Source organism: Tamandua tetradactyla, chromosome 4 (genome assembly GCF_023851605.1).
Source record: "Tamandua tetradactyla isolate mTamTet1 chromosome 4, mTamTet1.pri, whole genome shotgun sequence".
In the NCBI taxonomy this organism is placed as follows: Eukaryota; Metazoa; Chordata; class Mammalia; order Pilosa; family Myrmecophagidae; genus Tamandua; species Tamandua tetradactyla.
In genome coordinates this window covers 23,429,648-23,445,647 of record NC_135330.1, presented here as the reverse complement: position 1 = coordinate 23,445,647, position 16,000 = coordinate 23,429,648, and the positions used below count along the sequence as shown (strand labels likewise).

General features: G+C 41.2%; 1 protein-coding gene across 1 annotated transcript in view; it reads left to right on the top strand.

Annotated features, from left to right (window-relative positions):
• Positions 1-296: 296 nt before the first annotated feature.
• SELP (selectin P) overlaps positions 297-16,000 on the top strand; it is a 40,823-nt gene continuing 25,119 nt past the window's right edge. The window contains exons 1-7 of the mRNA XM_077156916.1: positions 297-476; positions 8,373-8,463; positions 10,127-10,510; positions 13,644-13,751; positions 14,232-14,420; positions 14,932-15,117; positions 15,712-15,897. Of these exons, the coding sequence (XP_077013031.1) occupies positions 474-476; positions 8,373-8,463; positions 10,127-10,510; positions 13,644-13,751; positions 14,232-14,420; positions 14,932-15,117; positions 15,712-15,897 (1,147 nt within the window). The 5' untranslated portion in view covers positions 297-473. The remainder of the gene's footprint in view (positions 477-8,372; positions 8,464-10,126; positions 10,511-13,643; positions 13,752-14,231; positions 14,421-14,931; positions 15,118-15,711; positions 15,898-16,000) is intronic.

Genomic DNA, 16,000 nt, shown 5'->3' with positions numbered 1-16,000 from the left:
TCCTTTTCCTCAGAAGTTTGCTGGAATAGAAAAACGAACATTCATTGAGATTTCATGATAACTGGAAAATTTACACTTTGACATTTTGATTAATATAAAACATGTTTTCCAAACATTTAACCTTAAATTGTGATTCATTACATAACCAAAGGAAACGTAGGTCCTGGGGGCGGTGGGCACTACTCCATCACTGCTCACCCGGATTGCCGGGGGTGATTCACACTCTCCCCCTTTCCCAGACCACCTCCCACTGAGGAAAGCCGCCCCTTGCTTCCTCAGTCACTACTATTTCTAAGCTGCCAACATTGCTTCTGCATTATTAGTTCTAACTTCTTGGGAAGGGCTGTGGCGAGTTTCTGGAAAGTGAATAGGAAGTTGCTTTTCTAAACAGCCTGACACCAAAGCGAGGCAGCGAGACTTCAAGAAGTCTGGGTCAGGCAGAAGGCAGAAAGCCAGCAGAGACTGCAGAAGAGATGGTAAGTTCATTTCATGTTCGTATGGGAACAGATGAGTTGAAGTGGGCATAAGGAGAACTGGGGCTGAAACTAGGCAGCTAAAGAGTCAGGAACAACAAAAGTTAGGGAGCTTTATGTTAAACAGGATTTAAGAGATTACATGCACTTCAAAAGTTGCTGTCCCCTTTAACACTCCCCACAACCTTATGAGGTTGGGTTATTCATATTTTACATATGAAGACATCGTGGCTTACAGAGGCGAGGTGTTCTACATAAGGTTGCGCTGGTTCTTTCTACAGGAGCTTGCAGGGACCCTCTTGGACTAGGGTCACTTCTCCAAGATTGCTGTTCTCTCTGGGTTGAAAGGAAGGCATGGTGTGCCCTGGGACAAACCTGTGCTTGAATGGTTTCTCATTCCCAGATGTCCTATTTCTTTCAGTCTGCTGGAACTGATCTGGAGTATACACATGGTTACTAGTTTTTCCCTAAGTCTCAATCCTGTTTGTGCCTCAGTTTCCTCATCTGTAAAATGAATGTAGTAGTACTCCATAGTGTCATTGTGAAGATTAAATAAGATTACACTGGAAAGCCTTTAGATGTGAGCCTGGGATATAGTAAATGATCAGTAAATGTTAGCTATTACTGTTTTGAGAAAGAGAAAATCCTTGGGATGCAGTGGGGTTGGGGATCCAGCGAATATTAAAAAAAGACAAGGCATTCTTGAACTCCATATGGTTTTTCTAGATCAGACAGATATGCCTAGGTCACCTCTAATTTTATCCCCAATATACCAGAAATATCCCATACAAGTTCCAGAGTCTAAAATCCTGCACTTGAGGCTAGGGAGGACCCATTTAACAGTCTCTGCTCTTGGACACCTTTCCTTGGGATTCCAGAAGAAAGTCGTGTTTACATCAGATCACCCCACCTCTTTGCTTTACTATTTGTATCCTTTTCAAGTGCCTATAATGAGGGTTTTCTGTGTTGGGGAGAACAGGGTTAAGAGGAAGAACTCCGATGACATAAGACTATGAATTCCTCTTGTCTTATCTTTTGTATGTCATACTTCTCCTGAATTGGTCAAATTAAACGAATAAGGAGTGATTCCTCTCCTCCTTTGATCTTCTCTGATGTCTTCCTCTAATTCAGAGATGTGTAAGCATATTAGATCTTGGAGTCTTTGGAGATTCTAATGAAAGCTACAACTCGTCTGCCCAGATAAAAATGCCAATATCCACATAAACAGAAGGATCCCAGGTCAGGAACTCCACCCTATGGCCTCTTATGCTTTTGCTCAGAAGCTCCTCTTGGCATCCTGAAACCAGGCTGGAACTCTGCAATGCAGTGCTAAGGACTCTAGTCCTGGAATTGTGTTTAGTATTCCTAAGATAGGACCTCATCCTTCACCTCTAAGCACACTTGGCTTTGGAGAGTCAGGAACCTCAAACTGCTTGTGTTAATTCTGCTTCAAATTCAGAGAGTGGCTTCGATCAATCTCTAGGACCTGAGGAAACAACTTTAGGGTGATATTTTCAATCAGAAAGACCTGAGGTAACTTACAGTTAAATTATGCCAATGTTAGAAAGGGTTTTAGTGGGCTAAGGAGCAGCTTTGGATTCTCCTCCATTTATACCGTTAACTATCTCAGGTGTTTGACTTCCAGTTCTTGCTTCCTTTCATTGCCTGTTTTTTCAAAATGCAACGAAATGGTCCAGGGTCTCCTGGGCTGGCCATTGGCTCTTAGAATGTACAACCTTGGAGATCTCTAAGTAGAAGCTTATTAATCAAATCCACAAAATATAAAATATGATACTAGCAGGTAATATTGAGAAAAGATCCTCACACTGGTAAGTACATGGTAGTTTCATAAATCCATCCATTACATTGTCTTCCTGGTGTCAAGACTCCCTGATTGAAGAGCAGATCAGAAATGTTATAAAGCCAATTGCACTCTTTATTTTTGTAGGGATATAGCTTAGCCATTGTTCAACAAGACTTTTACATTTCTTTTAGGCATACCACTCTAGCGTTTAATGTTGCTGTTTCATCCTAAATAATGGTGAGCGATAGCTGAATTTTTTTGAGGGGATGGTGGGATGGGCAGGCACCAGGAATTGAACCTGGGTCTCCAGCAAGGCAGGAGAGAACTCTGCCACTGAGCCACCATTCCCTGCCCAATAGTCTAATTTGAATATATGCCTTGATTCTAAGTGTTCATGCCCCGGGCTTCTTGTCTTTATTTCTAATTTACTGTTTGGCTAAGAGCCTACCTCTTTTCTCTCTGTATTTCAATCTCCATTTTTAAGCTGGGGCTACTAATATCTGTGCTATACCACCCAGGTTCTCCTTTTGGTGGTACCATTCTCGTCAGTTTTGTAAACCACCTAGAGTGCTGGCAGCCATGGGTCTCCTACGGGTGTCCTGTGAAAGTGAGGTCTAGAGAAAAACACTTGCTCCTTTCACTTTCTGTCTGCCCCTCTTCTCACCCCAAAGTCATTTCAGTTCTTTGGAAATTAAGGTCAAAGAGAACTACAGTGCAAAGCAGCCTTAATGAAGGTTTACACAGGTCACAGGATATCATTCAAATGACCCAGGGCAGCTTGGAGTGGACTGCCTGAGAACATTAGAGATTAACACAGCCTCTAGCCACTTCTCCTAGAAAGGTATTGCCTCTTGTTACAACACTTAACCTGCTTAGTGACACAAGGACAGAATCCTTAATTCTCCAGTAACTCAGATCTTGCATGGTCCAGAAGACTATGCTGCAGAGCAGATGTGAGAAGGTCTGTGCACCCAATAAGAAATTTCATTGGAAAATTATTGACCAAGGGGAGATTCATAAGCATTACCTACCTCCATGCCCAAACCTGTACACAAAACCCTTGTTGGTTAGCCTGAACATTAGCTCAGAAATTTGAACTCAGGGTCCATTAACATGGTTAGACAGACGAACCTTCTGAAATTATTAAAAAAAATTGCAAGTGTGCATTTTTTAAAATGATCTGGACCACTGATTAAAAAAAAAAACATGGTTTTTTAAACAACCTTTCAAAGGAGTTCATGAGTTCTACTAGAATAAAAATTACTGATGTAACCCTATATGCATCCAGGTGTGTAAAATTGGGCAGATCATTTAAACTCACTGCACCTCAGTGATGGGCAGTGGCACTTGCCCCATCTTGAGCATCATGGTCCAAAAGACCTGCTGCAGAATGCCCGAGAAAAGCTAAATTGTGGCAGTAATTTTTATGGTGTTCTCCAACTCTGAGATCTGCAATGATCAGAGAAGTGACTCTCGGTATTAGTAATGGGGAAAAAAAGAGGAATATATGGTCACATTAAAGCAGGGGATGGCCAGTGACTTGCAGTTTCATTTCATTACTTTGATCAGAAAGCATCTAACCAGTCCTCTGAAACTTTAAAACATCATTTCCAGCTTGCCTGCCCCATTCACTATCTCTCTGTCTTGTTTGGTGTGGTAGAGGGTTTCCTGAGGAAATCTTGTTTAGACCAAATCTTATTGAAAAGTTTACATATTTTTTAAAAAGTTGAAAAGTGAAAGAGCTCCATCTGGGAAGAACTGGGTGGGGCATGGAAGTAGGGGATTAGGAGCCCCACCTCTCTAGCTCCCTACACGCTACCCAGAGTTGGTCACAGTGACCTCAGAGAAACCTCTAGCTATGCTCTATACAAGCAGAAAAAGCACTTCTGAGGGGTCCCCAGGTTAAGTGCACTGCATTCCTCCTGCATCTACCTGACAGAAGCCCAGCAAGCCCTGGGGTCCCCGTCACGAGGGCTTTGTGATACTGCTCTACAGCAGCAATGTTTTTGCTCTCCTACCTCCAAAAACAATTCTAGAAAACTGTGTCATTCCTGCATTTTTCTAAGCTGAGAGCTAAAATTTGTTGTCACAAATTCTAGATGTAATAAAGGAGGAATTCTGGTCGATTGTAAATATTGCCACTTTAAAATAAAATTGTTGCATCATTTCTTCAAGAGCACCCAATGGAATTAAATAGCATAGTGATCTGATAACCCTCATTGCTTAAAAAAAATTCTAAACAAGCTCTTCTTCAATAATAGGAAATTTCATATTATTCATTTTCTACCCTTTAATGCTTGTTTTTATTTTGCTTCCCCCATAGAATCTTAACCTAATATATTTTTAAGTTTGAAGGTCTTTTCTTAATTACGCTATCATACCTCTTTGCAAAAGTAAAAAAGGAATAAATGAAAATTTAAAAGATTTTAATGTTCTGAAACCACTTAGTTCTGTGTCAAAAATTTTATTCCTATTTGAATTAGCATTACAATTACTTTGATATCCAACTAAACAAAATAGCATAAATGGAATTCACTTTTATATTGTTTACGTATACATATGTTATCAATAGTATTTATTGATAACAGGTTTAGCATCAATTCTATTCCGAGATTTTCTTGAGAAACTTGGTTCACATGAATGAATAAGTAGGAATAAAGTTTCATTATGGCAGTGTCCCCAATTCTTTGAACTCCTTTCAAGTTATAAGTGTAATCACCAAATAATATGGTGATTTCTATCAAAATTTAGTCAATGGTTTAGAAGCTGACAACTTAATCAGGTCTCCCTGAATTTTCCGAAAAAGAAAGTAATGGAAAATACCTGACTTGAAAAAAAGATTCGCCAAACTATCATTCAAGGCATTTGGCTTCTCCATACCTATACCAATATCTTGAATGGTCTCTCCAGTATACCAATGGCTTCTACGTCCAAGGCAAGGCCCCATAAACGATTTATATTAGTAGGATGCATTAATTCCTTTATTAAGTGAGTGAAGGGAGTTAGTTACCTAGGGCTACTGCAACAAAGTACCACAAATTGGGTGAGTTAATAGCACAGAAATACATTCTCTCATGGTTTGGGAGGCTCTAAGTCTGAAATCAAATTGTTAGCAGGCCATGCTCCTCTGAAGTTTGGAGGGGAAAATCTTTCCTTGCCATTTGCCATTTCCAGTAGTGCTGCATATATTTGTAACTGTTGCCTCTTATCTGCCTTAATATGCCCTAACATATCCAAACATCTCTCGTTCTTGCAAGCCTTGCTATTCTAACCCCCTGCCTAACAACTCCTGAGCATATATCGCACCACATTTTCACCTCTTCTTCATTAGACCATGTACACTCCTCACCTCACCACCCATTATAATATTCAACACACCTCCTAACCAATCCACATCCTATACGACACCATACCAGCTGCCCATCAAAGTTTCTTCACCCCTAATTAACTCCCCCTCACCAACCCTATATATTCTTTGTGTTTCCTCCTGTCGGGGTCTTAGCCTGTAAGCCTTGCCAGCCAGCTAAGTCCCGCGAGCCCTATGCAATAAATTACTACTATTATTCTTTAGTCTCAGTTTATTGTGCTCGTGCGCCCTCCAAACCTTCGAGCCCCGTGGTCTCGGCTGACGCCGCTCTCCAGCCGAACCACATCCGAGGGCGAGACCCCAGTGCGGTCGGGCTAGGCAAGCCCCAAGCCGCACAGTAGCCCATGGAGTTCCTCAATATGTGGCAGAGGAACTCCAATCTCTGCCTCCACCTTCACATGGCCGTCTTCCCTCTGTGTCTAAATTTCCTCTTCCTTATAAGGTCACCAGTCATATTGGATTTCATGCCCACCCTAATTGAGAAAGACCTCATCTTAATTTTAACTAGCTATATCTGCAAAGACCCTATTTCCAAATAAGGTCACAGTGTGATATTCCAGGTGGACATGAATTTTGGAGGTTATGAAGACTTAGGTGGAATTGGGTGGAATTGTATCCCTCAAAAGGACACGTTGAAGTTTACATATAGACGTGTATGTGTATATGTATACATGCAAAACATATAACATGTGTGTATTATATACTACAAATATATATGTGACCTTATTTGGAAACAGGGTCTTTGAAGATGTTATTAGTCAGGATGAGACCAAACTCAATTAGAGTGGGCCCTAATCAAATATGAATCATGTCCTTATAAGAAGGTCTTTATATAACTGGACCCAGACAGAGGGACAGCACCATGTGACAACTGAGGCGGAGAAACGGTGGACTGTGAGCATGACACCATCAAAGACCAGAAGAAAAGCAGGGAAAGATTCTTCCCTTCAGATTTCTGAGGAAGCCTGGCCCCGCTGATTCCTCGATTTTGAACTTCTGGCCTGCAGAACTGCGAGTCAATGGAATTCTCTTGTTTTAAGTCACCCAGTTTCTGGTTACATTCTGTTACAGAGCCCTAGCAAACCAAAACAGGGAGACGCTATTCAACCCAATACCATATATTCTTATGCAGATTGGTTTTAGGAAAGAATACATATTGAGAATTTGAAAATAGATTTACTTTCAACTCTCAGAGCCTGTGTATCCCCCTGGGAAGCCACACATATCCCGATTTGATTTCTGCGGTAGCACTCGGCAGGGTACTTTTTAGGTAATGAATAGAAATGTGTTAGTGAAAACAGCTGGCAATGCAACACAATCTGGAGAGAACTCCTTGGAGTTAAGTCCCTAGCAGGGGGTTATCATTATACTTCCTGTGAAAACACACTCATCATAAATCATAACATTATGCTATCTCAGTGGCCTCCTATAGTGCCCCAGCTTATAAGAACACAAGATATACCTACTTATAAAAGCCGGTATTTAGAAACCCCTTGAAGAAAAAAGCATCAGGCTTCTGATCCAAAGATAACCCCACTGCTTGTGAGATTTGCATTGCATTGAATTGCGTCAACTGCACAATCTATATGCAATGGTTGGCCCTTTAGTTAGTGGTACATGTACATACACACCCCGTTCCCCAACTCCTAATCCCTACATCCCACCTCTGTGTATCTGTCACTGGAGCATGGTCCTGGCAACTCAAAATTTCAATATAGGAGGGGTAGCGATCTGGATGAAGGAGGAGTGATGCTGTGACCGCATCGCAAATGCACTGTTTTAACGTTCGTAGTTAGGTGGGAGGGCTTTGGAGGGGTAATAATGCCCAGCTAGGCTTGGTCATGCCATACATTCTGTTACTCACAATAGCAATCCAGCAGGGATTTGGAAACAAAAAAGTAAAATGGAAAGCACTCTAGTTTAAAAGTCAAGTTCTACCACTAACAGATTTTGGATATGTCATTTAGACCCTCCAAGCCCCAGTATTTTCATGTGCATCATGAGGCAATTAGACAAGATGAGCATTTCCAGAAGTTCTTTGTCTATAAAATATTTTTAAATGTTATTAGATCGGATGAAACACCAGCATAAGGAATCTCATGAGAAATAATATTTGCTACAAATCCAAGGGGGAAAAGTTTATGGAGCATGCATGCACACACATGTATTGTTATTTATTATGTACATATACACATATACATATAGATGTTAAACATTGAGTAATATAGGTTTATGCTGAAATGGCAAAGTGAGAAGACAAGACAAAGATCAATAATACAGACTAGAAGGCATAGTGCAGCACAATTAGTTGATTCTCTGCTCATCAATGCATAGGCCAATAATGTCTTGGGTTCAGCATGCAAGTTCTTAAAGGGAGATTATTGCATAATAATAACACCTCATACATGTAGTTAGTATTTTTTTATATGTATACTGAAAAAATGCATCTTAAAAGAAAAACATTGGTGATACCAATCAGTTGGTGAACAAACGAATATTTGTGGGGCAAATGAAGGAATGAATTTTATTCTCAGCCTTGGTACAGTGCCAATATCTAGGGAAGGACTCAGAAGCAGAGAAGTGAAAACCTGAAGGGAGCAGAGGGCTTGAACTCTCCCAAGTGGAAATATGCAGAATTCTGACTCAACATAATGATTACAAACTAGAATGGTTCTGGCCATGTTGGTTGCACGTGGATACTAAATGCAAGTTTCTGTTCTTGTTTCAGGCCATTTGCCTAAAAGTCAGCTGGAACAGGAGATTTCAGAGAGCAGTCTTCAGAGCTACCCAACTCCTTTGCTTCAGTGCTATAATCTCTGGTATACTTTCTATTATCCTCTACCGGGCCCTGAGTGATTAAGGTGGAGCCCAAAGCCAACTGAGAGAAGTTAAGGATGGTAGCAAGACAGGAGAAAACTGTCCGAGTCAAGGCTCCTGGGGGGAAAATGTATCCATCATCATCATATTCATGGAAAAGACTTCAGGAAAAGCTCAAACTGATTGACATATCAAGGGCTGATTTGTCTCTAAGCCCCGTGGGCACAGTGTGTTGTGCCCACAATACTTTCAGGGGCCCACAACAATGTTTGAATTTCTTCAAAAATCATTTTCGTTTAGATCAAAGAAACTTTTAATATAGTATATTCACCTTAATGCCAATGCTTTTATAAAATATAATTTTTGAAAGCAAAAGTGCCTAGAGCCCATGAACATCATAATGTCACCCTGACTGTCAGAATCTGTGGCATAAAGTCTTAAGGCAAAGCTATGCTGTAGAGGCATCAGCGAGGGAGGAACAGGCATTACCAACCCTCCTGGGGGCAGCAAAGAGAGGGTTGAATAGGAACAAGATTTTATAAACAGGAAAAGGAACCATTTCCAGGCTTGATTGCTTGCATTGTACACCCCTTCACTCGGGAACTGGCCTCTTCTGTCCCGAGTGAGCTCGCACTGGCTACAATAACAATACTTTGCATCAGCGTGTCCTTTATACTATTTAAGGGCACTTTCATTTAATTTGATATCACAAACACTTGTAAAGAAAGACTGTTTTTGAGCTCTCATCAAGCAAGTAAGCAGATATGGAGAAAGAGTAATTTATCAAAGAGAGACAGCCAACAGGTGCCAGAATGAGCATAAGACTGCAAATTAGGAGATCAGATTTCAAACCCTGGCTTTGTATAAACAAGCTGTGCTTCACTTATTCAACAAGTATTCACTCAACTCCTATTAACTGTCAGGTGCTATGCTTGGTGCTGAGGATCCAGAGATAAAAAGAGGTGGCCTGCTGGGAGTCACAGTCTAGCAGGTGTGGGCAAGATTGTATAAACAGACAGTATTACACAGCGATAGGGAGGTGGAGGCTGGTACAAGGTGAAATGGGAGCATAGAGGCAGGAACCTGGGCCAGTCATGGAACATAGGAGGAGTAAATTTTACCAGGCATGAAGCAGGGAGGGCAGCCCAGAGAGCAGGAAGAAACATGTGCAAAGGAAGGAAAACAGGAGTTCTGTTTTGCTGAGAAAATAAATATGACAGGTGATGAGGCTCAGGCAGTAAGTAGGCATTGGTCATAAAGCATCTCATTTTCCTTGCTAAGAGGCATACTTGTAGATTCCAGGCAGCCACTGAAACATTTTATGGATCACTTAACTTGAGATTGGGCAGGTGACTTAATGTGCCTCCTTCATTTGTAAAAGAAGGGGAGTAATTAGATGATCGCTAAGATATGATTCCAAATCTTTAATATTAAGCATCCTCAGAAAAGGACATTTTCCTATTCTGACTTCATGTGCACCTGAGTGAACAGTAGAATGGTAGAATCCACTCTTTTTCCTTAAAACAAGTTTGGATATAAAGTAGTCATATTTTGGATATTTGTCTTCAGGTCAGAAATTCATCTTACAACATAGATGTGTACTTCCAATCCCAGCCTTCTTTTAGCTATGGATGCTAACCTGGCACCCCTTCCCCTTTATTCTAGAACTAATGAATCACAAAGTAGCAGCGTGGACCTATCATTACAGCCCCCTCGCATACTCATGGAATACTTCCCGGAGGTACTGCCAGACAAAGCACACGGATTTAGTAGCCATCCAGAATAAAAAAGAAATTTCTCATCTCAATGATGTAATACCTTACTACAGTTCTTATTACTGGATTGGGATCCGAAAGATCAATAATGTTTGGACCTGGGTGGGAACCAAAAAGAATCTCACCAAAGAGGCTGAGAACTGGGCAGAAAACGAGCCCAACAACAAACAGAACAACCAGGACTGCGTGGAAATCTACATCAAGAGCTCCTCGGCTCCTGGCCAGTGGAATGATGAACCCTGTGGGAAGAGAAAGCGTGCACTGTGCTATACCAGTAAGGTTTGCTGTATTTCTCTGAGTTTTGTCAGTTAAAAAAACAGAAAACAGCTTCCTGGGTTTGTTAACGTAACCGAGTCAGTAACATAGAGTCACAAAGTCAGGGCAATGCAAATGAGGGGTAAACTGTTCATCCATCAGCCTTTATTGAGTACCATGAAGAATATGAGTTCAGGATTGGAGTAAAAATGTCTTTAAAGACATTTTCTTATCATCCGATTTTGTATCATCTTTAAGACATTTTCGTATCATTTTATAACTAACGGAATGGAAGCTTCTCCCAAGACAGTAGCATAGTTAGGACTGGAAACCAACCTCCTAAATTTTAAGTCCAGAGCTTTGCCCCATGACTTTTCTTAGTATAAGAGAGGACCCTGTCCATAGGAGACATAGCTGAAACTAGTACCTATTGAACACTAGTATGTTATCACTTCATGTGCATTTAGTCCTCAGACAACCTTATGATACAGGTCTTTCTATAATTCTCATTTTCCTGATGAAGGAAAAGCTCAGAATTTTAAAATAACTTGCTCCAGGTTCTAAGCAAGTTGGTGGGGGAGCCAGATTCAAACTCAGGTTGACTGCAAAGTTGGTGTTTTTAGCTACATATGCTACCATGCTTTGTTCTACATTTGCATGAGACAATTTGAGAACATGACTAAGCATTGCGAAATCTTTACATATTTCCTTTAACAACATGTCTTCAGGTGGATTGGATTTGGGGGCGAGGGTAGGAAGAAAGAGAGGAGGTAACTCAAGGTGAGATTCTGTAAGTGTATTTGATTCTCAACTTCTCCTGACCCCACCCCAGTTCTGGGGTAAGCAGACATGCCTGAAAGCTTGATCTTCCTGTGATCATGGACATAGTGTCAGAGCTGATTCCACCTTTCCAACATGGTTTTTCATGTAGAGAGATGCCTGTTGCCATGAGCAGTGCACTGACACCGTGACTGGGGAGAGTAGAGCTGCCCTGTGCAAGAGTCCTGAGCACTGTGAAGCCTCCTCTTAAAGATGCCTATATATGTTCTAAATCCTTTAGATTATAAAACGCTACCCTCGGAAGCCCTCAAGAACACATAGTACTCCCTTCTGCATTCTCTGGCTCCTCATCCAAGCCTCCTCATATCTATGAATGCATTGCCAAGTAGTCAGTTCTCATTTTAATGACCTTTTATTCAGAGATCAGGATGGCTATTACCCTGGATATTCACTCATCCAAATGTTCTCCCAGTTGGCTCTCTACCTTTCCTAGAACTATCCCTATCAGGTTATCTTGGCTGCCACTCATTATTACACTGTTCCACAGCTTCTCTTCCCTACCTAACCTTCAACATCCATTTCTGCAAGACAGTCGTCTTTAATAAAGCTTGCAATAGGGGATTGAAAATTACTAGCATGAATGATTGCCACTCCCCAACACTGCAACAATCACATGCATCACTAATTGGCACAGTTTCTTCTGAACACATGTGGGTTCCATCTCCACCAACACAACACTGCAGGCAGGCACTGGCAATGATTGATATTTTGCTATCCAAGATGTAAAGAATGTAGAGAACCACCCTTTCTCTGGGAGAGAGAAGAGAATTAGATATATGTACTGAAACAAGAAACTTCTAAGATTGTTAGAACAATTTTCTAAATATCAGAACTTGTCAGACATCAGAACAGGCTATCAAAACAAAAGATTTATTCATTGAATCATCATTATGCTGGAGAGCCTGGCATCATTACCCTGGAGAGACAAAGGAATAGACAAGTAGACAAGTTGCCATCCTGCCTAGAAGGAGGAGGGTAGGATAGAATAGAGAATATTAATATTTTTTGCTGTTGTTGTTATTGTTGTTCCTTGTATTCTGTGATCCTGTGGCAGCTACAATAAGAACAAACTTTATGTGCTCCAAAAGCATAGGGTAGGCAGGTATTGCTAATATAAGGCACTGGTGGGGTCAAGGTCAGGGGGTGAAGGAAAATGAATGGAAGATGTGGACAAAATCTCACTCTACTAGTGGCTGCTCTCTCCTGCATTTTGGATCCCTTTCCAGGACCTCCGTGTAGCTTCACCAGGCTCACTGGCTGCCATGGGATTGTTCCTCCTGTAGACTCTTGCATGGCTTATAGAATGCTCTGGTGATTATCCAGCAAACCCTCTATGTGACATATGGATTTTTTCTTCTGATATACCCCAAAATGGACTGACATATGACCAGGGCTAAGGACAGAGTGAGTGGACTATCAGAAAACAGTTTAGCTTATAGACCTCACCCCCCAGATATGTCCTCATCAATAAGAACACCATCTTCAGTTCTTTCACATAGTCAATTTCAACACTAATCCTCTATAAGGAACCTATCTGTTCATAAATCACCAACGCCTCTCTTGCGGGAAAGAAACCCTGTCTCTTTTCTATCTTGTCACCCAAATGGAACAGACTTATGGAGGAGGGCCAGTCAGGTTGGTCATGGTCTTCCTATCTAAGCCTGCTATATTTAGATCACTGAAGCATCCCTTCATAAAATAATTTATCCTTTAATACGAGCTGGACTTAAACAGCTCATTTGACTTCTCTGCTTCTCTGCCATGTTTCTTTGTATAGATTTCAAACAAGCAAAAGGCAGAAGGATTTTGCCTTAAAATTGTGCAAATTGGGCTCAAAGCAATAACGTACCTAAGGTTACACAACTAGTAGGCTGCAGAGCCAGGATTCATATCAGATCTGTGCAGCTCCCAAGTCTGGTTTGTACCTTCCATGCTCTAATATCTGTCATGGATGTCATAATAATCTGACTGTATGACTATTCTTGGTTAAAAAGTCTATTTTGAGCCACATAGAGGAGTGTCTCTGTGTACACATCTATTGCTGGCTCCATTTGTCCCTCCATCCACACATAACGACTCCTCCTTAGAAAACCCTAAATGCAGCAGAAAAATGGGAGCATGTGATGCTCCAATAGACTTCTACAACGGTTTTCACTGGAAAAGATTGATTCTCCAGGGGACATTGGTTCTCTATTTTCTGACTAGCTCAGTCCACCTGAGAGGGTCTGAGTCCGTGGCTTAGAACAAGAATCCAGCTTTTCTTCATATTTCTTGTGCATGTCCATGATTCTGACCCTACTGTATCAATTCAGGTTCCTGCCAGGAAATGTCCTGCAGCAAGCAAGGAGAGTGCATTGAGACCATAGGGAACTATACCTGCTCCTGCTCCCCTGGCTTCTATGGACCAGAATGTGAATATGGTGAGGGCACTATTTTATTAATTTTATTTAAGTCATTGGTCTTATGCAAGAGAGGATTCCAGGAAGTAAATGATGTTTAAAGACTGTCTGGCGGGTGAAGGCCAGTCCTAGACTCCTTCTATTGTCTCTCTGTCCTCCCCACTTAGATTGTCCCTAGAAACACACTTTTGGGAAAAACATTTTTATACTTGGAGAGACAATTTTCTCATAAAATCCCCAAAAGGTAAAAGGGAAATGTAAAGGAAACAAAACAAAGAGAACCATTCCAAGCTAATTTCACTTGTTTAGAATAAAAAGCAATGAAAGAATTAGTTTCCCAAAATGTAGCCAATGCAAAGCGCCCAAATAAAGATGGGAGGATTGGTTTAGAATCTAGAAAGTGGAGGTAAGGAGATGGCACAGATAGACCCAGCTTTCAGCAAATTTGACATTATTTTTGAGTCTACAATGAAAAAAATCAATGTTTATGTCTCCATATAGTCAAAGAATGTGGAGAATTCAACCTTCTCCCTCAGCACATGCTCATGAACTGTAGCCACCCACTGGGAAACTTCTCTTTCAGCTCACAGTGCAACTTCCACTGTGCTGAAGGGTACGAATTGAATGGATCCAGCAAGCTGGAATGCTTGGCTTCTGGAATATGGACGAATAAGCTTCCACAATGTTTAGGTGTGTAGACCCTATTCTTTCCACTGTCACTGACAACCAGAGTTTCAGGGTAAAATGGACTTTCTTCATTAAAAAACAAAAACATAAGAAATAACAATGATGTACATTAAATGGAAAATTCTGGTTATCACCATTATCTGTCCATCAGATTACACCAATTTTTATTTTCTAGGTGTTTTGTATCTATTTAACTTCTGATACTTAGGCAAAGACATTACAGAAGGACCCTTTTCCTTTTGTTAACTGAAGAATAAACACAGCTCAATAATGAGGAATCAGGATTTTTAGTATTGTCAGTTTGATAATTATATCTTGCTTCTTTAAAAAGTAATGAAATACGAAGGTGTTCGGATCTTTTTGTATCCACAGTGTTATTGAAAGTACCTTTAAACCATCAAGTCTGTTATCTTGCCTGTTTCTTTGGGAAGGTCTAGCTACTTCGACATCCTAGATTTCCAAGATGTTGGACATAACCGAAGGACTCACACGATTGATCTATGGTTATTTTTAGCCATCCAGTGTCCACCCCTGAAGATTCCTGAGCAAGGAACCATGGCCTGTCTTCCTTCTGCAAAAGAATTCCAGTACCAGTCCAGCTGTAACTTCAGTTGTGAAGAGGGATTTGCATTGCTTGGGACAGAAGAGGTGCAGTGTACAGCCTCAGGGGAGTGGACAGCCCCAGCCCCCGTGTGTAAAGGTGAGTTCTAGGCAATTGGGGAATATGGTATCCACTGCATCCAGTCCTTTCTGTATTATAGATGACACTGGTCAGATTATGGAGAAACTGGCCCAGATTACCACTATTCGTCTCTCCTTCCACCTGCCACTCAGTTCACTTGAGTACATTTAGAACAGCAAAAGAGCACTGGGATCTAAACAAATAAGAGGCTGATTTTATTTCAAGCAAAATTTTAAAATCCTCCCTTATTTAAAGCTCACAGCCCACAAGCAGTTCAGAATGACCTAAATCATAAATTTCACAAAAGAGGGGAAAGGGTTGCAATCTATGTCTGTAAGTGAACACTAGAAAACCTACTGGCATAGGTTTATAGAGGTATAGGGGATAGAATAAAGCTTGGAGGAGTCTGTATTTAAGAGATTTTGGTCGCTTAAGGACAAACTGGTACTCTGAACCCAAGTCTGAACAAATGTCATTAGGATCTCCTGACTCTTACAGCTTCCTAGCTCCACCTTGATTTCCAGAGACAGTTTCACTATTACTCTCCAGCTCCGGATGCAGTTTTTCTCCTTCCTCAGTACCTTTCTCTTTGTTCCTGGTTGTTCTCTCCAGTTATGCAGTGTCAGGTCCTGGAAGCCCCGAGCAAAGGAACCATGGACTGTGTTCATCCACTTGCAGCTTTTGCATATGGTTCCAGCTGTAAATTTGAATGCCAACCTGGCTATCAAGTGAGGGGCTTGGACACACTCCGTTGCATTAGCTCTGGCCAATGGACCGCACCCTTGCCAGCCTGTGAAGGTAGGAGTCATTGCACAGTTGAAAGACCAAGGGCTCTTAAGGTTAGCTTGACCTCCTCTACAGACCGATCCTGGGGCAAGTTGTTCAACCTCTGGGAGTTATA